General features: G+C 50.0%; 9 protein-coding genes across 9 annotated transcripts; 7 read left to right on the forward strand and 2 right to left on the reverse strand.

Annotated features, from left to right (window-relative positions):
* Positions 1-814: 814 nt before the first annotated feature.
* Positions 815-3,526, forward strand: CTRU02_204771 (beta-galactosidase; the record flags this gene model as incomplete). The annotated part of the gene is made up of 1 exon (XM_036721249.1): positions 815-3,526. The coding sequence occupies one exon, from the start codon at positions 815-817 to the stop codon at positions 3,524-3,526; it is 2,712 nt and encodes a 903-aa protein (XP_036587233.1).
* Positions 3,527-4,513: 987 nt separating this feature from the next.
* CTRU02_204772 (transposase) lies at positions 4,514-5,671 on the reverse strand (the record flags this gene model as incomplete). Its single annotated transcript, XM_036721251.2, has 1 exon — positions 4,514-5,671. The coding sequence occupies one exon, from the start codon at positions 5,669-5,671 to the stop codon at positions 4,514-4,516; it is 1,158 nt and encodes a 385-aa protein (XP_036587235.2).
* Positions 5,672-7,708: 2,037 nt separating this feature from the next.
* Positions 7,709-11,216, forward strand: CTRU02_204773 (protein kinase; the record flags this gene model as incomplete). Its single annotated transcript, XM_070204419.1, has 9 exons — positions 7,709-7,789; positions 7,884-7,919; positions 7,969-8,820; positions 8,870-9,601; positions 9,659-9,735; positions 9,801-9,858; positions 9,954-10,160; positions 10,215-10,688; positions 10,752-11,216. 9 exons carry the CDS (start codon positions 7,709-7,711, stop codon positions 11,214-11,216), a joined length of 2,982 nt encoding a protein of 993 aa, XP_070062182.1.
* Positions 11,217-11,964: 748 nt separating this feature from the next.
* CTRU02_204774 (uncharacterized protein) lies at positions 11,965-12,747 on the forward strand (the record flags this gene model as incomplete). The annotated part of the gene is made up of 1 exon (XM_036721253.1): positions 11,965-12,747. One exon carries the CDS (start codon positions 11,965-11,967, stop codon positions 12,745-12,747), a length of 783 nt encoding a protein of 260 aa, XP_036587237.1.
* A 799-nt stretch (positions 12,748-13,546) lies between these two features.
* Positions 13,547-14,543, reverse strand: CTRU02_204775 (putative short-chain dehydrogenase; the record flags this gene model as incomplete). Its single annotated transcript, XM_036721254.1, has 2 exons — positions 13,547-14,253; positions 14,312-14,543. 2 exons carry the CDS (start codon positions 14,541-14,543, stop codon positions 13,547-13,549), a joined length of 939 nt encoding a protein of 312 aa, XP_036587238.1.
* A 1,937-nt stretch (positions 14,544-16,480) lies between these two features.
* Positions 16,481-17,280, forward strand: CTRU02_204776 (uncharacterized protein; the record flags this gene model as incomplete). The annotated part of the gene is made up of 2 exons (XM_070204420.1): positions 16,481-16,873; positions 16,927-17,280. 2 exons carry the CDS (start codon positions 16,481-16,483, stop codon positions 17,278-17,280), a joined length of 747 nt encoding a protein of 248 aa, XP_070062183.1.
* A 472-nt stretch (positions 17,281-17,752) lies between these two features.
* CTRU02_204777 (oxidoreductase) lies at positions 17,753-18,844 on the forward strand (the record flags this gene model as incomplete). Its single annotated transcript, XM_070204421.1, has 1 exon — positions 17,753-18,844. The coding sequence occupies one exon, from the start codon at positions 17,753-17,755 to the stop codon at positions 18,842-18,844; it is 1,092 nt and encodes a 363-aa protein (XP_070062184.1).
* A 737-nt stretch (positions 18,845-19,581) lies between these two features.
* On the forward strand, positions 19,582-21,349 carry CTRU02_204778 (cytochrome p450; the record flags this gene model as incomplete). Its single annotated transcript, XM_036721255.2, has 3 exons — positions 19,582-19,812; positions 19,887-21,124; positions 21,178-21,349. 3 exons carry the CDS (start codon positions 19,582-19,584, stop codon positions 21,347-21,349), a joined length of 1,641 nt encoding a protein of 546 aa, XP_036587239.2.
* Positions 21,350-22,073: 724 nt separating this feature from the next.
* Positions 22,074-22,913, forward strand: CTRU02_204779 (enoyl- hydratase isomerase family protein; the record flags this gene model as incomplete). Its single annotated transcript, XM_036721256.1, has 1 exon — positions 22,074-22,913. The coding sequence occupies one exon, from the start codon at positions 22,074-22,076 to the stop codon at positions 22,911-22,913; it is 840 nt and encodes a 279-aa protein (XP_036587240.1).
* Positions 22,914-23,699: the final 786 nt, after the last annotated feature.

A 23,699-nucleotide genomic window follows, 5' to 3' on the forward strand; every position in this document is an offset into this window, starting at 1 on the left:
AGATACCTCTTTGACAATATCTGAGGTCCCAAGTAGTTGCATGCACTTCATATCGTAAAAGATTCTTCTCCTAATTCTGACATGAGCTGGATTTCCTTGTAGCATCAAACTTCTATTTTGTATAGCTTTTCATTCTATGTTGAAAGGCTTTTAATCAGTATCATACTCGCTGTTCCATCAACTATTACGTCAGTAAGAATTGTTTACATACACACTTGATTTGTTAATCTAAAGATTGGCAATAGTTCGGTATGGTGGCAATTGATTATCGACTCTTCCATCACGTTCAAAATTTCTAAACGCCAGCCGCTAAGAGAAGCACACTGTACTGTAATGGACAATGATTGGGGCGCAACCCGGAGTATATGCATCGGACACCTCCATTGAGATACCGGATAGCTCCGTTTGCCCAGAGCAGACATGCTGCATAACAGCTAAGGAATTAAGACTAGAGTTCGTATCCCTACCGCCAGCTGCAATGTGACGCAACGGTTAATTGTTCCTTGCGGATAATCAACAATCTCCTCATTACTCCAGCTTCCCCGCTCTCCTTCTCCTTTCGTTCAACTCGCGATGTTAAAATTATGGGTTTGGGTCTTGGCGCTAAGCCTGATGGTGGAAAATCTTTGTGTCAACGGCAATCTTCGGGTTATGATTAGGCGACACAAAGCTATTGCGGGATCCGAGAGGAGGAGACTAGTTGACAGAATTGAGTATATTGGGAATATAAGCGCAATCAGACTACCTCTAGTCCAGGACGTTTCTAGCATCACGGCTGTTATCCAGGTCATCTCTGCCTAACAAGAACCACACGATGCTATTCCGGCTCTCGTTGCTGTTATGTCTCAGTGTTGGAATCACAGAGGCGCTGGTTGCCGACAGACGAAGCACAGCAGGGCCATGTCATCAGTCAAATGCTCGCGAAAAGATTAGGCTCCATACAGGATGGCGTTTCTGGCGCTCCGAGTCCATACCAGATGGGGTGGTCTACGAGAAGCGTTCAGATGCTAATGACGACACTTTGGTTGAATTGAAGCCTTGGATCATGCCAATTGCCAACGAATTCATTCAGAACCCAGCAGATCGGCATGAAACACCATCCACAGAGCCCGATGTTAATATCCCATATGTTTCCCCCACTTTCAACGATGCGGCTTGGGAAAACGTCACGGTACCTCACGATTGGGCCATCAAAATGCCGTTTCTTGAGGGTGAGAATCCGATCATCCCTCCTGCTATGGGACAGTTACCGGTGCATGGTGTGGGCTGGTATCGTCACAACCTGCTCATCAGGGGAGACGCCAATGACACAATTTATTACCTCGACCTTGACGGTGGAATGTCATATCCCATGGTGTGGATCAATGGACATTTAGTCGGTGGCTGGCCGTTTGGATACAACTCATTTCGTCTGAATATCTCACCATATTTGGTCGAGGGCGACAACATAGTAGCGATTCGTACAGAAAATCCTGCAGGGCCATCTTCACGCTGGTATCCCGGTGCCGGGCTCTACCGGAATGTTTGGCTTACCAAAGTCGCCCCTGTACATGTCGCACACTGGGGTACCACCATTACCTCCCAAGAAGTTTCAAAAGACTCAGCTACGGTCGATCTATCCATCAAAATCCAGAGTGTTCAGCCGGAACAACAAGACCTAGCAGTCACTATTGTTACTGAAGTCTTTGAAATCGATTTGGAGACAAACCAGAGACGGGAGACACCATCGGCAAGCTTTCCGCCAAAAACAGTTAAAATACGAGGCAGCCAGACGCTAGTCAATGACTCCATTATCATTAAGTCACCCAAGCTCTGGGGCCCGCCTCCAGCGCAAACACCAAATCTCCATGTCGCGGTCACGAGTCTGTACGCTGGTAGTGAGGCCAAAAAAGCCCAGCTGTTCGATACCTACGAGACTGTATTCGGTATTCGTTCTTTGACGTTCGATCCGAATAGAGGTGTCCTTATTAACGGTGAACATGTATACCTGCAAGGAGCTAATCACCACCATGACCTAGGCGCTCTAGGGGCGGCGTACAATCATCGAGCTGCCGAAAGGCAACTTGAGATTTTGCAGGAAGTGGGCGTCAATGCCCTTCGCATGTCACACAACCCTCCAGCACCTGAGCTTCTAGACCTAGCTGATCGCATGGGATTTTTGGTTATGAACGAGATCTTTGACAGCTGGAGTGATGGGAAATCCGCATTAGATTTTCATCTAATATTCGACGACTGGAAAGAACCTGACTTGCGTGCTTTAATCCGCCGAGACCGAAATCATCCATCAGTCATTTCTTGGAGCTACGGCAATGAAGTTAAAGAACAAGTCGGTAATGACGCACTTGCTGCGAATATTTCTATTCATCTGCGAGACATTTGCCGAGAAGAGGATCCGACGAGACTCAGCACAGCAGCACTGAACCGATCGCCTCCCAGTTCACTGCTGGCCAAGACATTGGACCTAATCAGTCTGAACTATCAAGGAGAAGGCATACGGCATGGTCCAGCATATGCAAACTTGACCGGCACAAGAACGGCGCCTCAATATGCCGCATTCCACGAGGCATTTCCTGACAAGGTCATTACAAGCAGTGAATTTGGATCCTCACTTAGTCTGCGAGGATCCTTCTCTTTCCCTGTCACCCCATACGATAGTGCGCCTCTAAACGAAACAAGTGGCAGTATCCCTAATGAGTATGGCGTCAGTGCATACGAGCTATACACTGCTGGAGCTGGGTCTTCACCAGATCGAGTGTTCCATGCCCAGGATGAGCACCCGTACGTCTCTGGTGGATTCGTGTGGACAGGATGGGACTATATTGGTGAGCCTTATTTTTATAAAGGCATAAGAAGTGGTTACTGGGGTATTGTAGATCTTGCGGGCTTCAAGAAAGAGCGATTCTGGCTTTATCAATCCCGCTGGCGACCAGATCTTCCCATGGCACACATCGTCCCACACTGGAATTGGCCTGACCGGGTCGGGGAGAACACGCCCGTTCACGTCTTTTCCTCTGCAGACGAAGCGGAACTTTTCGTCAATGGCGAGTCGAAGGGTCGACGCAGCCGCGAAAGTGATCCTGGCTTTTACCGCTTCAAGTGGGACGAGATCAAGTATGAGCCTGGGGAAGTACGTGTGGTTACTTACAAAGATGGAAAAGAATGGGCAACCGACCTTGTCAAAACGACCGGTAATGCGAAGAAACTTCGATTGAAGCCCGACAGGAGCAAGGTTGTAGCAGACGACGAGGACTTGTCTTTTGTTACAATCGAGATTGTGGATGATGACGGCAATGTGGTACCTCTGGCCAATAATAAAGTCAAACTATCAGTGTCCTCTGGGCCAGGAGAAATCGTGGCTACGGATAACGGGCATCCTGCCGATTTCACTCCGTTTCCGTCATTGGAGCGGAATGCGTTCCATGGTCTTTTGCTAGCCGTAATCAGGGCCGGCGCCATTGGAAGGACCACCATAACAGCTCAAAGCGAGGGTCTAGAGTCTGCAGAGCTTTCTTTAGAATTTGTGTAATACTAAAGATCGCTTGCAATGGACATATTGAAGTCTCTAGTTGTACCTGGTACCTCTTCATAGCTCGATTGCGTGATGTTTTGAAACTTGAAGAGCTGAAGCTTTTGCTCGGTACGAAAGACGGCGTTTGTAGGTTCCAAAGCTGCCAATAACTACTTGCAATGAGACATAAAGACCAACGTTTTAGTTACGTTCTGAAGTAGGGTACTGCCATAGCAGGTCATTTGCGAAGGATCACCCATCTTTGCCGATGCCCTGGTGCATACTCAAACCCAAGCCGGGTTAGCGGTCTTGAACAATCGTAGCTTGAGTGTCAAAACGCCGAAGAGGTCAGCTAGCCATTGAGTTTGATTCGCGTCAATTTTCGTATGAGAAGTAGCTCAATTGGACTCCTAAAAACCCGACAGTCTTCTGGACAGGGTTTGCAGGTGAGAGGCATCTAGTGACTAGCTACCCCTCACTCGATCGCTTGCAAAGCACGCTATCCCCCTTGTCTACAATTTCGCAAGCACAGCATCAGCACCGCTGACACTGACCTCCTTAGGCGCCTCCTCTTTTTGAGCATAGGTAATTTTCCCATGGTCGATAATAAGTGCGTAGCGCGCCGTGCGCTCACCCAGCGTCCAGCCGAGCTTCTTACTGAAGGCCAATTCCGTATCGCTCAGGAAGAGGATGTCGTCATTCTTGATGTTGTTGGCCTTGCTCCAAGCGCTCATCACGAAGGGATCATTATAGGCGATGCAGGCCACCACATCCGCGCCTTTAGCCTTCAACTCGCCCAGCTTCTCGATGTAGCCTGGAAGGTGTCGCGCCGAGCAGCCTGGTGTAAAGGCGCCTGGCACCGCGAACACTACCACCTTCTTGTTCGCCCATTCAGCAGAGGCGTCGTAGTTTATCGGGATAACGTCGCACACCCACTTCTCGCACACCCCCACATTTCGCACACCCATAAATTGGGTCATCATGAGGTATTCATCAACTTCATAACTATAAGTCTGATTCGTCTCCTGCAACTGTGATACTATCGCCAGTTTTAATAGGTAATTCAGGCTCGCTAGATTCATCTGAGCTATCCTCAATTTCGCCAGCCTCAATTTGGGCTTTGTGAATTGCCTCAATGTTGGCAAACTTCGAATTTGGGCTCATTTGGACCTTACGCCGCTTCCGTACCATTCCAGCCTCAACTTCTGCTTCCAACATTGCAATCTTCTTCTCTGCTGTAGCCAATTGATAGTCCTTTTCATCAAATCCCTTTTGAACCTTCCGAAACAACAGTCGCTGCGTTTGCTGATCTTTATCCAACTTGCTGAATAAGCTAAGTTGATCATATAGATCAACTGTCTTCTTGGGCGTTGACCAGGCTACTATGGATGTAGCAGATGCCCAGTTTTCGTCTTTTCCACCATCAGAGGCCCTCATAGGCGTAGAATAGCCTGGCTTTGAGGGCTTGGAAGCATTCTCAAGCAGTAGAGGGCTCATGAGCGGTCGAGCTATCGAAATGGGCCATAGTCCTGTTGCTTTCCAGCCGCTTCTGATATTCTTGCTTGAAAATGCCATCTGGCGTGCTTTTCCATAGCAGGTAAGAAAGTTCCGTTTGCCTACAACTGTAGAATCGTTGTGTTGAATGAGGTATCCAAGCTCTTTTCGATAGGTCGCCTTGAGAGGCCCAAAGACTGCTTGGTCTAGAGGTTGGAGAACGTGGGATGTATGTGGCGGTAGGAAAAGGAGATATATCTTGTGTTTATAACAGAGATACATAAATTCTGTTGTTTCATGACTGCCATGACCGTCTAGGATCAATAGTCTCTGCTCAGAGGGATGATCAGGCTTAGTCAGAGGGATAAAGATGTTCTCAAGCCATTCCACAGCTGTAGAGTCTGAAGTCCAGCCATTCTCAGTTGCTGTGAACTTCCAACCACTGTAAATATCACGTTTATGGATATCAAGAGGAAACCATTGTTGTTGAACCGATTTCCCTCGATAAATAACAAGTGGAGGAAGCGCCTGACCAGTTGCAGAGACACACTCAAGCATAGTTGTCCAAGCCCGAGACCCAGGCTGTTTTTTTCGCATTGATGAGCTTTCTGATGATCCCAGTACTAAGCCATTTGATCCTCTGCCTTCTAGGATACCAGTTTCATCCATGTTATAGCGATGATGTGGTTTGATCGCCTTGATCTCTGGAAGGGCGAGTTGTTGAAACCATTGCCTGATTACATTAGTTGAGGCCCCATTGACACGCTTAGAATCGATGGCTCTAGCTCTATGAACCTTGATTGATGGATTTCTCTTAATAAAGAACTGAATCCAGTTTCTCCCAAGTGGCTGGGTAGTGCCTCTGATGTCTAGGATTCGCCGGGCAAATTCCTTGAGTTGTTGATGTGTTGGCGGCAGCCCTAACGCCGCCTGGATACGCACCCATTCAGCTAAGTGACTTTCCTGTGCTGGAGATAGCTTCTGGAAGCTAGAGAAAGCTACATTTCTTGCCTGTGAACCCTTTAATCGAGACTGGAGGGTTGATGGTGGAATTCCAGCATCATGAGCTGCCTTTCGGACACTCTGCCCACTTGCAACTGCATTGAGAGCTTGATTGACTTCTGTTTCCGTATACTGGCCCATTAAGCGTATAAGAGTAACTATTCAAAGAATTATAATAATCGCTGTAAAAGTGGTGAAGATATTAAAGAATGTTGAAGAGGGTAAAATTCTACATGAGCGATTTATGGGTGTGCGAAATGTGGGGGTGTGCGAGAAGTGGGTGTGCGACGTTACCGCATGCTGTTATCGAGTCTGTCTCAGGGCTGTAGGGTACATACCTACGCCACGTGTGTCAGCTTCTCGTTTGATCGGTCGGCAAGGGTGACTAGAAAGGTCGACGATGCTGTACACTTACGAAAACTTGGTGCCCTCAGGCAAAGAGTCGCCGACCTGGACCATGATGATAACGGCTTGTACCACTAAGGTATTGTGTAATTTGTAGAGGATCAGTGCTGTCGACAGATCTTAAGACGACAAGCAAAAGCTGGCTAACGTTAAGAAGGACAGAAAAGGAGGGGAAGCTTGAAATACCATGTCCAAGTCCCAAATGGCCTACCAGCACTCCCAGCGATTTGTCAGGGACGGTTCCAGCTCGCGTCATAGCTTGCCTCGGCTTCCCCGCCTCCAGGCATGCCCCAACAAAGATGGAGAAAAAGCAAAGATGCAGCGGGACCCACATTCCAGATGTTAGCTCTAACCTTGTTGTTGTGACATTTGAGATCGGATGAGTTGCCCAGGCCACACTAGGTTTGGGTTGCTTTGTGAAGTTGCTGACACTCATCACTGTCGAGTTGGAAATAACATCTTGTGATGTGAAAGAAAGATTTAGTTAGATGGGACTGAGATCGTTTGATTTTCAGGTGCTATGGCAGAGTCAACAGTCTGTTAGACTTTTCACAAATTTCTGTTCACTAATTTTTATTTCAGATGCCCGAGAGCATAGAGTGACATGAGCTGGAAAAAGCCATTTCTCTCGACTAAATTAAAGAAGAATCTGCGCTGAAAATCGCATCTTTGAGATGTAGGCTGGCCTTACTCCTAGTAACACACTTGGCAGTTTTTGTGCGTGCACTCAGGGCCGCCAAGAAACTTGGTTTAAAAGAGAAAAAAACTCCAACTATGTGAAATAAAACTCTACCGAGTGTGAGTAGACACTATTCACAATCATTATAAAACTGTTAACTCTTTAACAAACCTTCTTCTCATGAAAGTTCGAATTTGTGACATATACAAAGAAGCAGACTGATCATGCCTTGTGATACCACATTGCATAAGATTGTCGAATCTCGGAAGCACTCATTACTATTGGTCAATCTGAAGGCGAGTTTTACCGCGTCATTAGCTCACTTGGCTGCCTTTATATAACAGATGTGGATGTAAGCGATTGGCCAACATTTTATGCATGTTGCTATCGCCGTCAGCTGCGCCACATACATTACTGTTGCAAAGGCTTGCGAACCATTTGAGGTGCCTTATAGGCATAATCGCTGGTCTATTGGTGTGGGCGGAAGGCTGGTGTGGCTGTGAATTGCTTTGGCCCTTTTAAAGGCCAGCCTGCTCTCACCACCAGGTTGACCTTCTTCAAATTTTTAATTCATTTTGTGCTACTTGTTTTTCCAAGAACCATCAGCGGAGATCTCAACCATGTCACAACGCAAAACATGGTCGTGCAATCCTGGAAGCCCAACTGCGACAGTCTCCAGTCAAGGAACGGCAATCGGACGAGTAGGCTACCCTCCACATTATTTGAAAATTTCTTGGGATTTGCATCGATATGGGCAATATTGTATCCTGCCGTTAACATGTTTGATTTTTTTAGAGAACAGCAGAACTTGTACGCACCACAGGCTCTTACGTAGGTTGAACGTGTCCTTCCTCTGATGATTGTTGCTCAAACCCTTTAGCTCTCTGTGAGACAGTTTTCGAGAAGGAGTACCGACAGGACTTCTTCGATCATAGCCAGCACGCGAACTTCAATAGATCAGCTACAGGTGTCTCGGGCTGAAGAACAATCCACTGGGGACATTATTCGTGAGCTGGGAGAGGGTCTCGATATTGTCGAGGACAGTACCAACAGCCTAGAGGTGGTCCAGCCTGAAGGAGAACCAGATACGCTCAAGACCGAAAATTCCGATAAAGATGTTAAACTACAGGGCTTGCGGACAGCAATGCTAGAAGCTCGTGTGGAAACGATCGAAGGACAACACTTTATACCAATATCTCTTGTAAACGAGCTGTTGACGGAACAGAGAGTAAAGGAGGAACTGATGCAAAGCCTATCAGAAGCATCGAGCCATGAGCTGGATGAAATTTGCCAGCAGGTTTGCAGCCAGCCCAATCCAAACGCCGCATCATCATCGTTGAGGTTCCTCCGCGTATTTGCTATACTGGTTTTGATCGGTCGGTCGGCCGATATTCGTGAGTTTATTCGGTCCGGTATCTCAGACAAAGACCTTCCACTCTCCGAAAAGCAGCTCCAGCAAACTAGAGACGGCGAAACATCGACAGAAAGAAGGGCTATTGATCTTCCTCATTGGGACTCGGAACTGAAAGAAAAGTTTGTGCGCTACCAATGGGAAATCAATGTACCATTCTTTTCACAATCGGAATCGCCGTCCAAAATTCGATTTTACAAGCTCGATGCGAAAACCATACTTCCATTCACTAATGACAAGACCCCGGATTCGATCTATGGAGGATTCAGCGAAGTCTCGAAAGTAAAAATACATTCTTCTCACCATAACTTTATCGGCATTGTAGGTTCATCTTCGTGGTCACCATTATATGTCGGCTGACATGCCACAGTCTCCCAAATCAAACCTTGCCGTAAAACGGTTCAAAAATGACGACTCGGGGACTTTTGTTGAGGAATTAAGAGCTCTTCAAAGGTTCTACCGTCCACAGAATCGCCATCATCATCTGATTAGTCCTATAGCAACATTCCAGCGAGGCAACAAATACTTCATCATGTTCGAATGGGCGGCAGGAGGCGACCTTCGTCAATTTTGGAAAGCTAACAAACCACCTATTCGGGCCAATGCTGAACTTGATCTTTGGATGGTAAAGCAGTGCTTAGGTTTAGCTGATGCATTGGCGTCAATCCATAAGATTCATAGCAGCAAATCTCTCTACGGGCGACATGGAGACCTTAAGCCTGAAAATATCCTCTGTTTTGAGGATGCCGACTCACCTATCCGTCGCACACGGTTGGTGATATCAGATGTAGGTCTGACCAGATTCCATCACTCTGCAGAAGGACAGCACAGTGAGCAGAGACACACGCCAACATACCGAGCCCCGGAATTTGATCTCGAAAACGGAGTCACTAGTCGATCATATGACATCTGGTCTTTGGGATGTTTGTTTCTCGAATTCGTAACGTGGTATCTCACTGGATCCTCTGGTATTGATGACAAGTTCACGGAGGTCCGAACTACCGAAGGGCTTACGGACGTGCCGGATGATAACTACTTTCTTGTAAAGCGCGATTATGTAGATGACACTTTGCGAGCTGAGGTCAAGCCTTCCGTCACAAAGGTCAGTGATTGATCCCAAATCTCTCTATATATACTTCACTAACAGCCGCTGCCATAGTGGATAAACGAATTACGAAGACATCCGAATTGTGTGCCATTCTTACAGCGAATGCTCGACGTAGTAGAGACCAGAATGTTGGTTGTAGATGTGAAAAAACGCATTGAGGCCATAGATTGTGTTCGCGCTCTGACTGAAATAGCAACCTCTATGGACACCAACAGCTTGAATCAGGTGGAAAGTCCGAGGCAAAACACTTTGTCAGGAGTTTCAGCAAATAATATTATACAACCAACTAGTAGCGTGCGTTTGCGTCAATTAGTCAATTTGACATCAAGTTTGCTAACAGTAACAGATTGACTCTCAGTTAAACAGAACACGTTCTCAAATTGGCATTGGAAATCTGAGGCTGGAAATCCTTGATGAGAAATCAAAAAGGATATCAACTTTTGATACACTGAGATTGCAAATCGAACACCAACTTGGTCATAAGCTTGACTGGTCGCCACTTCCTGGCGTGAATCGATGTCCAGCTTCTGCTGAAGCACGTCTCGTTTGGAACGTGAGTTCAACATGACCAACGACTTTGAGGACCGAGTTTCTGACATAATTTTAGTATGGAGGCATGGAAGTCGCCATTTTTCTTGATCATAATCGACTCAAGCGCTACAGAGATCGAATTCACGTGTCAACCCCGGCGATTCTACCGACAATGAACGCTACAAAAAGTACCTCTAGAGGAACAAGAACAACTTTGGCGGGCTTGCAAGCATACTGGCAATATATTCGTCTGGGTGTCTCGAAGACCTTGCAATCCTGGAAAAGGAGCAACGCCACTAAGAATAACACCACAGTACTACATCCTACAGTCCGCATGACAGCCAGTACTGGGAAAGAATCATACTTCTGTATTGATAAGCACTGGACAAGTGTCAAGCAAACGAGTATGTATACCGTGCCAGGTATTGACCAATTGGAAGATGACCATCAGCTTTTCCTGGCACTTGGAAAATGCCTCGAGGGTGCCCGAGGATCTTGGATGCACCGCTGGAGCTCATGGAGAACTTGTACAGGGGTACAACTGTCCAAAGTAAGTAAGCAAGAATGACTGGGTAGGCTGGATTAAATCAACAGTGCAACTAATCTTGCGTAGTTTACCTTTCTCTTCGACAATTGCGACCTCGTCAAAGCATTCGAAAAGGGTATGAACGAAAGGGTCCAGGAGATATGCAAAGGATATGACTACTCCTGCTTGCCGGAGCTCGATCCTGATGAGCATATGCAGCTGATGGCGGAGACCATTCTTCAAGGGCTGCAAGAGCCTGAGAGAGGCCAAAACAGTCGCGCGGTTCTTGATGGCATTCCGAAACTTCAAGCCCCACCTGGCATTGATAAAAGACAGTTCAACTCTGGATGGGGCTTCTACACATCCCAGGGATACTGTCTGATGAAGATTCTACTTTGGGTTGGCGCCATCTTATCTCCTGGTGTCGCCTTCGTCATAGCCTGGCTTTGTCTGGTAAACGCTTTCGACCTGCAGAATGCGTTCGTACCTATGATGTTTTTGGCGGGTAATGTTGCTATCATTCTGGCATCTCTCCTGATGTGTGCACCTTGACCGGGTGTTCATATTTATGACAGCATTTTACACATATCCTGGGTTAGCATTAGGGCGTACAAGTGAATTCGCATTGCGGCTAGGTGGCTTATGTTGGGATAAGTAGGGATTGGTTCCTATTTCGGGTTCCTGTTTTGGAGAAAAGCCAACTACCAGATCTTGTTTACCAAAAAGGTCATTTTTCATGCCACAGTTTTATAACTTCAACTTGAAGACTCTCGCCTGTTAGCCGTCTCTCTCAAGCATAGTAGCCCTGCAAGCAACTCACTCTCATGGATCGTAATTCCTATGCCAATGGGAACACCCGAGTTGCTCACAAACCTGTCAGAAAGAAGAGGTCAAAATGATCAGATGGTTTATCCTTGTATGAAGCGATTCTCCTCGCCTCAATGATTGGCCGCTTGGCCTCGCCGCCAACGTAACACCCAGCCCAAGGCAGCAGCACCATGACCAGAACACACCGGGGGTTCAAATCGATCAGTAAAAAGGACAACCCTTCATGTTGGTCTGCACATGTTGGTTTACTCATATTATCACGCAGGCAGCCGCACATAGCCCCCACGTGACCGGCTGTGCTGGGGTCCCGGCCATACATCCATACATGTAGCTCCAACAACTCAAACTGAAGCTCGATTTCCTCAAGTCTCACCACCATGTTAACCACGCTGCCATTGACACAATCAAAATACACCCCGCACCCCCCAAACGTCCGCATCCATCTTAACACATCACATTCACAACAGTCAACATGCACGACGCCCAAGACACCGACCCCTCAAGACACTTCTACAAGGCCCCAACCCCGCCCAAACGCTCCAACATCTTCAGCGGCGGCGCCGGCTTCCTAGTCGCTCGTCCTTCCATCGGCGGTCTCGTAGTCTCCGCGAAACCTTCCGCTATCGATCTCGCCCATCTCGGCCTCCCCCGCACTCACGACACGCAACGCCCCGCCGCCCCGGCAACCGACGACGACCTCGCGACGCGCATGCTGCGTCTCGGCGCAACCTGGTGGCCCGACTGGGACACCTACGCACGCCACCTCTCCCGGATCCAGGTTGACGACGTCATCTACGACTTTCACTTCCCGCCCCAGACGCATGTGGGATATCCCTCGACTGGCGGAGTGTGGGTGGTGAAGTTGTCGCGGGACGAACTGTGGTTCGACGGGTTCGGGAGGCGGGACGAGCGGACGCGGACTTGGCCGCGGAAGCCTAAGGAGTGGGACCTCAGGATGGGCATGGCATTGGATATGGACGAGAAATGTTCGGTTATTAAGCTGTTTGGGGGCACGTTTTACGAGGATCTCGAGGGTTGTGCTGGGGAAGTCGCGAGGAGTCTGAAGGAGGGTAGGGAGATGTTTGGGCAGTATGAGGAGCTGCTGAGGACGATGGATGATGGGGAGTATGTGAAAAAGTGGCTTGCGGGTTCGCAGAAGCGAGAGCATCATTCTGATAGTGAGGATGAATACTTTTGGGACGACGGAGCTGGAAACAATAGAAATGGTCATGGTAAGGGATGCTTGGTCTCGTAATGGAAGCACCTGGTGAGGTGAAATGGTGGCATAATGCGAGATATGCCTGTACTTGAGCGATTCTAGACTTCGTTAGATTCCAAAACAACTATTCCACGAATAACGACAACATTAGGGAATATTCCGTGGGCTCATCTAAAACCATACATACACATCGAAACACACAGGCGCCGCACATTCGGGTGCACCATGTTTGATTTCTCATACTACACTAGTCAAAAACCAAGTGAATATCATCTCCCTGTCAACCCATGCTGATAAAGCGATTCTGCCTGTTTCCTCATGATCCTTTGCATCATCTACAAATTCCACCCATAGTGCAATGGGGGGTTCTTGGTATGGAGACCTTTCCTTCCTAGCAAGTTTAACGTTTAGAGATCTTTCTAAGCCGACATCCTTGAGGGGTGAATGCTCGCCAGTATAACGAGAACAAAGCTTACAGCGCTAAAGGCCCGATTGCTGAAAGCTACCCTAATGCTGGCTAGCAGTTTTTGAATCTCCGGACTAATCCTATCTGTAGTTCAGCGTGACAAAATTAGCGACGACATCACCGGGTGTAACACATTCTCTACGTCAACTTGAGAACTGTGATATGAAGATTTCCACATCTTCGTTGTCTTGTGGTGTGTAGCCAAACATCTCCAGCTAGATAGATACAGTTGAAACAACATTACAAAAAGCGTAGTGTAATATTTGGACGGACTGAGCCGCCTACGAAGTGAATAACGTAACCTGGCCAATTGGCCCAGATATCCATGCATTTTGCGAGCCTCAGCAGAAAACTACGCCATGACACACTCTACTGCGCCAGCTCCTTCAGAATCTTCTTGCTCGTCTCGTAATCCGCAGTGCCGTTCTCAGGGTCAGCATCAACCGCAGTCGCATTGCAGACCGAACCGGCGTTGTACTTCCCAGCAGGGCCGTCGACGCCAGCAAAGTCTCTCTTGCTGTTGGCCTTCAGCATGTTCTCGGCGGCCTCGGGCAGCCATCCGTTGATAAAGTCGCCGTGGGTGCAGTACGAAGAGCCGCAGGACAGCTCCAGGGGCGCGGGGCCGTCCCAGCCGTCGGGGAGCACCTTACGCAGGTCGTAGCGGATGCTGAAGCGCAGCTGGGGCATCCTCTTCATGCCTTCGGGACAGCGGTTCGCGGGCTTGAAGAACTTGGTCCAGTGGTGCACGCCGGAGTAGGTCGACTCGAGGGTGGACTCGTTGACGCAGTCGTGGAAGAGGAGGATGGTCTGGAGGTGGGCGGGGCATCCCTTGGAAGGGAACTCGGCGGCGTTTTTGCCCTCGTTGGTGCCCTGGCCGCCGTGGTCACAGAACCACTGGATGCCGGCGAGCGGCTCGACGTCGTCCTGGCTCTTGCCCTCGGCGTTGCCGACAACAGCCTTATAGTTCTGCGGGATGGCTACTTCGGCCTTCTCGATGCTGACGTAGTAGGCGCTGAAACGGAAGATGGGGGCCGGGAAGACGCTAGTTCCGTTGTTCACGTACAGAGTCGGCACCCCTGATCTGTCAGCTTGACCTCGAACATCAACTTGGATGAAGGGCTTGGGGTAACTTACAGTAAGAGGAGAAGTCATTGGGATTCTCAGCAGTAGCGCATCCGGCCTGGAGCTCCTTGGACGTGGTAGTGTTGACGGTCACGGCGTCGGATCCGAAAAAGGTGTGCATGTGGCTGGTGTACTCGCCAGGGACGACGACAGGATCGATGTTCTTGAGCATGAACTTGCCCACATTGGTTACGGTGTAAGCGCTGACTGCGCTGGCACACAGCAAAACGTTGAAAATGCCCATTTTGTGGATAGTTGGGAAGAATGACGACGGCTTGGTTTGTTTCAAGATAAAATAACGGTCTTTCAAAGAGCGTGAGTTGAATTTATGAGTATAAACAGAATAAAGGAGTGAATAGGCCCGGGCTCATAGAGACCACACCCAAGAAACGAATGAATGGCTTGACGAAGCTAGAAAAAGACTGTGATGATCTAACCACATCCTGAGTTGTAGCAGATATTGAGCTATATAATGACAACGAACTTTTCCACCCCTGAACATCGCAGGATTCGCTAATGGAGCAGCCCGCGTTGTTGAGAACGTGGGTTACTGTGAGTTAACAGCTTGCAAGGGGCCCATTGCACCATTTTTCCAAGATGGGATAATGAGGACCAACGAAAAGCGTAAAAATCAGCCTCTGCCTGCAATCAGATCTAAAGGCGATTAGAGACGTGCCGGGGATCTCCTGGTGAAACCGAGAATGCATGCGGCGGCAAGCGTTGGCGGCTCCTCTAATCTCGACAAGCTGGGCGCTTACAGGGCTTAAACGGTGAGTGCAGCTGTCGTACCCACAGTCGGGGTTCTGCCGACTAACGGATGGAGTAGATCGAAGGAAAGATTTACTCTTTGGGAATAGAAAATGAATTTAAGTGACAAGCATTGTCTGATTTTGAATGATGAAGCGGACCGAAGGGCTGATGCCATTTTGTTTCTGGAGCTCTCAATAATCCCACCGTACCTTGAAACTGATATTGCTTACCTTTGAGCGGCATCGTGAATAGAGATGACGCTGCGGCAGAAAGTTTAACCTGGTGGTCAATAGTAACCGTAGCTCACTGGTAATCAATAAAGGTGCAAGACCACTTATCAAAGTCCTGAATCCTCTCGTAGTCAACCAGGTTCCGGTCAACCAGTCTCAGGTCAAACTCGAGAGCTTCCATCGACCAGATTCAACAATGCAGATCATTCCAAACAGAAGATGGGAGCAGAACTGAACTGCTTCTTTCAATCTCAGAAGGAAAGACAAAAAGGGTCCTTCGCACGACTCTAATAAATCCCAAACACCGGCGTCAATTAAGATTATCGTTGGCCGGGATCCCCATGCCTGCCACGCACTGTAGCGGAGCTCTATCACGATGCCGCTGCGGGGGCCTCGTTCATCTAAAAACCCGAGAAACTTACCCCGGCGCCCGGTGCTGAGGGTCTGATTTTGGCGTAAGACGGCGTTGATCACTGAGGCTCACCGGAACACCCATCATCTTTGGTCTGAATTGGTGGCAGATCTGCGCCCTGGACGAACGGAGCTACCCATCTTGGGGCATGATTATACCCTGTCCTCTCTTCTCGGGGCAAAGATGCGGCGGCCATTTTCTGACCATGCCCCATTCGCTTCGTCTCTCCTGATTCTATTGTGGAGAGGTGTTTTTAGGTTCTCAGCTCATGGTCCCTTTTGGACAGGATAAGTCATCACACATTACCTTTTTCTCGACTTTCTTTACGCTATCCGGGATTTGGAGTAAACGGCAGGATCATGGGGTAGCCCGTCTGCCGGCATAAGCGTCTGATGCATATTGTGGAGTGTTCCCGTGACTTTTGTGCGATTCGGCGGAATGGAGAGGCAACGACTGGTGGACTATCGTGAGGTTTGGCCGTGAAGGAGAGGCCGACATTGCCCGTTACTGTCCAGTTTACTCGTTAGACGCTTGATTTTGAAGCCATGCATCGGGCAAAGGTGTCTTCGACTGCGGGAAAACGAAGGTTACAGAGTGCAATCATGCGCGTTTATGGGAGCGATCACCGTCAAGTGACACATTGATGACTATCTCGCGATGACGGGATGCTGCATCAAAAGATATAAATATGACTTGTAAGTATCGGTTCTCCAGCTGCTATTCATATCATAAGCTCAACTTATAGAGCAGTCCACAATCATCATCTACCTCTACTCAAACTCGAGCAACATGAAGTTTGCAACTTTTACTTTTGTCGCGGCCCTCGCCGCCGACCTCATATCAGGCAACCCTATCGCCCGAGCCAAGAAAACGCCCTACCTTTTCCTCATCGGAGACTCGACTGTCGCTGTCAACGGCGGCTGGGGCGATGGGCTCTTGTCTTATATCAAAGACCCGGCCAGAGGCGAGAACAGGGGCAAGAGCGGCTCAACGACGGTCTCGTGGAAGTCAAACGGACGCTGGAGTGCGCTTCTGAAAAGCATCAACGAGACCAAGGCCGACTACGAGCCCATCGTCACCGTGCAGTTCGGGCACAATGACCAGAAGAGCTTGACTTTGGACGAGTTCCGAGCGAACTTGATTTCGATTGCTGCCGAGCTGAAGCAGGCTGGGGCAACACCGGTATGTTCATTATGAAAACTGCTATATAAAGCCGCACGAAGCTGACTAGACAGATCTTCATCACCTCCCTCACCCGCCGCGCCTTTGAGGATGGCAAGGTTATACAGAACCTGCATGACTGGCGCGGCAAGACGATTGCGGCGGCCAAGGAGAGCGGCATCAAGTGGCTGGACCTCAACATTGCGAGCACGAACTACGTCAACGCCATCGGGCAGACGAACGCGGCGGCGTACAACTTTGCCGAGACCGACAGGACTCACCTGAACGAGGCGGGCGAGGCCGTCTTTGGGCGCATGACGCTGGACCTTCTGTTGAAGGCGCGGACCGATCTTGCTGATTATTTTGAGTCGAATGAGGAACTTAGCGAGGCTATTGCTAATGGAGAGTTTACTACCGGTGGTGTATAGGTGTTGTTTGAGGTACCTAGAAGTACCCTGGGATGATGGGTGTGTGGTGTTGGTATTCAATGAACTTGGGCGATGAGCAACCATAATCATGTTACCTCGAGCTTAAACTTGAGCGTATAGGTAGAGTCAGTTGTTGAATTGAGTGAAATGGACTTCTCAGCTCAACTGCAATTTGATGAGTCCTTGATTGATCCCCACAGATCGAGCCAGATTTTGAAAGACTTTGGGCGCGCACCCAGTGAGCGACTTGGTAATCTTTTGCGGGGATACAGATCCATGGTTAAGTTGCACAATGTGGGACACAATTCTATCAACATCTCGATGCCCGATTTGGAAGGTCGTCAATGATCTGCGGGAAGGATGTCGCGATAGACTATCGACGAAATGAGGAGGCTGGTTGTAACCCCGCATTGGCCGAAGAGAAAACTGTTGACTTTTGTCTCGCGATCTTCTTTATCTTTTCACATTGGCGATGCAGCTGTATGTATCGGTCATCATGTTGGGATACATCCTCACCACAGGCTTGGCAGCTTTCGCTGCTGGCTTTCCCCTTACATCAAACACGGGTACTCCGGCACGCAATGTCGACTCACTTGTGTGGGAGATTCTCCCAACCGGAAGCCGGCAACAGTTTCGGGGCTTATCGCCAATCTCGGCCCAAATCGCCTGGGTTTCGGGAACAAACGGCACTGTTCTTCGTACAACAGACGGCGGCACTACGTGGGCTTCCGTGGGCCCTCCTCTAAGCGCGGAAGACGCGGAGCTACAATTCCGTGACGTCCAGGCCTTCTCCGCCGAGAGAGCCGTCATCCTTTCCATTGGCGAAGGGACTGATTCGAGGGTTTACATCACGGAGGACGGCGGCATATCCTGGACCCAGACATTTGCGAACCAAGAAGCGGCGGCATTTTACAACTGTGTCGATTTTGAGGATGAAAACAGGGGCATTGCCGTTGGTGACCCTGTCGATGGCAAATTTCGTCTGATTGAGACGGTGGACGGAGGAAAATCCTGGGAGATTGTTGATCCCAGCGGCATGGCACCGGCTCTGGAGGGTGAATTCGGATTTGCGGCTAGTGGAACCTGTATATCGACGGCGGCTGGACGGTGGTACCTCGCTTCCGGCGGTGTGGATCCGGGCCGGGTATTCCGGAGCCCCGACGGACATGACTGGGAAGCTTCGGCGAGCGGAATTGCAGGCGGAGCTTCGGCCGGTGTCTTTTCTGTTATGTTCAGGGACGCATTTCACGGCATTGCGGTGGGTGGTGACTTCAATGTTGCAAATGGATCGGCGTATACCTCCTCATGGTCGGAAGATGGTGGGTTGACCTGGACTGCTTCGGAGGTGTTCCCGGGGGGATACCGGTCCGGATCATCGTGGGCTCCGGGGCTCTGTGGAGTTGCGGTCGCAGTTGGGCCGTCAGGATCGGATGTAACTGTTGACAGCGGTCGGACGTGGAAGACGTTTGACAATGGGTCTTTCGATAGTGTTGAGTGTCTTGCTGGGCGTGTTTGCTGGGCTTCAGGAGCTGGAGGGCGAGTTGGGAAGCTAACGCTGAAGTAAGGATAGACTGTTTACAATAAATAAGGTTGGTGTTTGATATTCGGAGAGCCCCTTAAAATCAGTCGATAAATGTAAACAGGGTCAGTCATTGTAAAATCCATGAACGTGACAAAGCCGTCTAATATCTCTTTTTGTCGGATCTGGAGTCCGATTTCTTGAGGTGCACATACCAATGACTATCGACCCTGACATATGTCTCTAACCCCTTTAGGCAAGGCTCAAACACTAGCGAGGATACACGCCTCCTCAGCCTGTGCTTCGCTAACACCATCTCATACAACATACGCGCAGTAATGTTAGTTGACTTGGCACGTACCTGAAACAGGTCACAGCTTGCCTCGCTAAACAGCTCGCTACCACTCGATGACACCAACATTAGTGGACACCCACTACCGAGTGGATGTAGGGGTACCTCAAGGGCCCCCGCTAGGGGAGCATCCCGCTAAACACGGGGAATTACAGATGCAGCTTGACAATCGCCATAGCGTCATCACCTGAAGCCCAAACTGTCACCAAAGCCCGTAACCTTCTGCTTTTTCCCCCCCTACCAAGTAGTAATTGGCAACTCCTGAGCGGTTCGTTGCTAAAACCCCGAACAAAGCCAACTTAACCTTAAACATCTCACCACCACCCCCCTCGACATCTTTTTTCGAACGGTGATGCCTTCAACATCTTAGCATCCTTACGCAGCTACCTAGCTGACTGACAGTGTTTCTTGTTCATCGACTGTGCCTGCCATGGCGGGAAGCCTCCACGCCTACATCACCGAGGCCTTGACGCCGGGGCGCGTCTTTGCCTCTCTCTTTGTCGTTTTCGTCACTCTTCTCGTCCTCGATCATACTTGGAAGCCCACCTATCCGAGCAACATCCCTGTCGTTGGCCACGGAAAGGGCTCCATTGCTCGCATCAAGAACTTTTGCTACTATGTCTTTCGTTACAGGGACTGGGTGATTGAGGGGTACCAGAAGGTATGTCTGACGCTGTCTGGACTCGAAAGCAGGTCGTGATTGAAAGGGGACCTGGCTCCTAACAACTTCCGCAGTATAATAAGAAGAACCGCGCCTTCATTGTCCCCGCCGCCGCAAGCAGAGCCCCAGATATTATCCTCCCTCGTTCTCTCACGAAATGGTTGCTCGAACATCCGGATTCCGTTGTCTCCGCCCACGAGGCCCATAACGATGTGTTGTACAGCGATTACAACTTCCTGGGAAAGGTCTACGCCGACGACGTCTGGCATACGCGAGTAATTCACAAGAGCCTCGCCCGCCACCTCAGTTCTTTGGTCCCGGGAATCGAAGAAGAGGTGGCTGTCGCTGTAGACGAGGCCTTTGGTACCGACACAGAGAACTGGCGCACCTTGAGCCTGTGGGAGGCATGGTTGACCATCGTCCCGCCCGTAACGAACCGCATGCTGGTCGGCGACACGATATGTCGGAATAAGGAATTTTGCAAGGCCATGGTATCATTTGTGGACCAGGTAATTCTGAACTGCTTTGCGCTGCACATGGTCCCCCAGATAATGCTGCCCATATTTGGGCCTTTGATTGCCCTGCCAAACTGGTGGCTGTGGCGCAAGGCGGCGAAGCACAGTCTGCCAGTCATTAGGAAACGACTGCACGACCTTCAGAGGAAGGAAGCGGGGGATCCAGAATACGATAGCTGGACTGCACCCGAGGACTTCATCACCTGGGACATCCGCCTTGCCAAAGCCGAGCGTAATTACTTTGAGCTCGATCCATACGTTGTTTCGAAGCGGTTACTGCCGATTCAGTTCGCTGCTATTCATACGACGGTCATCACCGGACACAGCATTGTTCTCGATTTGTTGAGTTCCGATCCGGAGAAGGGGTTCATTGAGGGTATCAGAGAGGAGGCGGCAAGGGTGCTGAAGGAGGAGGGTGGCCGCTGGACGAAGAACGGCCTATCGCGGCTCTACCGCCTCGACAGCGCAATCCGCGAGAGTCAGAGGCTGAGCAACTTCAGCTGTACACTGATGGAGCGCAAGGTGGTCGCCAAGGATGGCATCACCAACGAGCAGGAGGGTTGGCATTTGCCGAGGGGTACCTTTTTGACCGTCAATTTAGAGGGCCTTCATCACGATAGCGAGATCATTCCCAACGCGACCGAGTACGATGCCTTTCGCACGAGCAGAGAGAGGGAGGAATATGAAGCGAAACCACCGTCAGAAAGGAATCTGGATGAGGGACTGCGGTTGAAGAACCTGGGCATGGTCACAACGAGTGACGCCCATTTACCTTTCGGCCATGGTCGGCATGCCTGGTATGTCCCTTGCTGCAGCAATCAATCTGGAAAATGACTTAACATGGACATAGCCCCGGCCGCTTTTTCGTCGCCCACGAGCTGAAGATGGTGGTTGCAAATCTCCTGCTAAATTACGAGATCAAGGCCATTTCCGAACGGCCGAGGCCGCAGTGGATCGGCGTCACCGTCGTTCCCCCGGTGGACGCGAAGATTGAGATCAAGAGGAGGAAAGGTACCGTGTAAATCAATGAGCGATGACGACTTACGAATGGATTGGCGCATACGGAATAGGATACAAAACGGGCGCGCGGGTAGCGATAATTTATAAATGCTGATTCTCACAGATGTTTGGCTTATATTGTGCGTCGTAATTGTCATAAATACAATGATGATCGTCAAAGCTATCACGATGGTTCCACGGGAGAATTGATTCTCAATTTTCCGGCCGTCATCTCCCGATTTGGCTCCTAAGCTGCCAATGGCATGCATACTCGGAGGTTTTGCTGCTTGGCCGGCCGTCATCGGCCCATGTCACGGGCTGAGAAGAGCCAGTCAATTTGAACAAGGCCAAAAGTACATGGTTGGCTTTCACGACTGAAGTATAAGCTCAATGCGATCGGACCAATTAGGCATATGAATTCAATAATCCAGCCTACAATCGTTTCGTCTGCTGCCAAGCTCTGAGCCACGAAGCCACCGAGACTTCAATGGCTCTTCCATTCGGTTTCCGTCGGTTCCGAGTGCAGCTTAAAGCCATCATTCCTGGCAAATCTTGGTGTTTCTGGGCGATATCGTATAATCCGAAAAGGACGGGGAGCGGTAGTTGAATTTGCCTCGGCAACTCTAAATACTCCTCACTGCCCGGTACTACACCAGCATCGTCATATATGGGTTCAGATGCCGACCATGTTATCAGTATTCTGACCAGACTGCATCTATCCAAGTGACAGTCGCAGAATCAGACAACATGGCCGATACCGAACCCAACGCAGTCCTGGTCTCCAAGACCCCAGCAGGCATCACAACAATCACCATCAACCGCCAACACCGGCGCAACGCCATCGACGGCGCAACAGCCCGCAAACTCACCGACGCCTTCCTCGCCTTCGAAGACGACGACACTCAAAAGGTGTGTGTTTTCCACGGCGCAAACGGCGTATTCTGCGCCGGCTTCGACCTCCATGAAATTGCAAAGTACGACCCGGCCTCCACGGACTACAAGGGCCCCATCGTCGACTCAACTCACCGTGTCGAAGGCCGTAACATCGGCCCCATCGGCCCGTCACGCATGCAGATCAAGAAACCCGTCATCAGCGCCGTTTCAGGCCACGCGGTAGCCGGCGGCTTGGAACTATCGCTTCTCGGCGATATACGCGTCGCCGAAGAGGATGCCGTGTTCGGCGTCTTTTGTCGGCGCTTCGGCGTGCCGCTCGTCGACGGCGGGACTGTACGTCTGCAGGCTATCATCGGGCTCGGTAGGGCCCTCGATATGATCCTTACCGGTCGGCCTGTGGCCGCTCAGGAGGCGCTGCAGATGGGTCTTGCGAACCGCGTCGTCCCCAAGGGGAAAGCCTTGGAGGAAGCGACCAAGATTGCGACGCAGTTATTGGCCTTTCCACAGCTTTGTATGAACACCGACCGCGCGAGTTGCTATTACTCCGCGTACAACGCCTCGTCGTTCGAGGACGCGCTGAGTCACGAGTTTGATGCTGGGGTCAAGGTCATTAGCGCCGAGAGCGTCCGGGGTGCTGCGAGATTTAGTAGCGGCGTGGGACGACATGGCGTTTTTGAAGAGCCCAAGATGTGAAGGGGTAATATTTTCGCTATCCCCTGCGCCTGGTCGGAGTCACGATGTAAATTTTTCGGCGCCAGCATGTGCTTTCCGGAGTCACGATGCGCTTAGAAGCGGCCTCGGCTTCGGCGTGTACCCTGAACGCCGTACGAACTGAGCCCGCCGCCGTCTATGACGCCGATGTCGCACAGCCTTTTGGTTCGAGGATGGTGCTTGTTTTGGGAGAATCCGGGGGAGGGTGGGCTCGAACGAATCACATCTCGGTTAGCGTAGGGCGGAGAATGACATCCAATCCACATGTTGTGAAGGGCGCGCGCAGTCCCCTTCTCGTCCCAGAGGTGCCCAGAATAGGTAGGGCGCTGTAAGGCGTTCCATGGCATACGTAGTGAACTTCCTTGCATTGGTTACGTGACTCACATGATACAACTGGCGCGGCTATTTGTAATCTGACCATACCGTCAGCTTTTTCGCTTCAGGGTGCCCGCTTTCGGTTTGCTGGGCCGGGTCTAAATGCGCTGAGTTCTGATTCTCCGGGCCTTGAAGTCTGCGGGAGGGATGACTCCCTCGGCGAATGTCCAAAGTGCCGGCGACTTGTAACTCCGGGATATAGTTATACTTGGATCCGCTTCAACCTCTTCTTGGAGTTTAATTCTGAAATATCAAAATTTGACTCATTTTTCTTTTTTTTTTTTTTTCCTGAGCTACTTACTTACATCCTCTGTCGCCGTCATCACGTCGACATGTCTAACGTCGACATGTCTACATCTACCATGATCGAAAAGTCCCCATGCAGCCACACGC

The sequence above is a fragment of the Colletotrichum truncatum genome, assembly GCF_014235925.2.
Source record: "Colletotrichum truncatum strain CMES1059 chromosome Unknown Contig_0002, whole genome shotgun sequence".
NCBI lineage: Eukaryota > Fungi > Ascomycota > Sordariomycetes > Glomerellales > Glomerellaceae > Colletotrichum > Colletotrichum truncatum.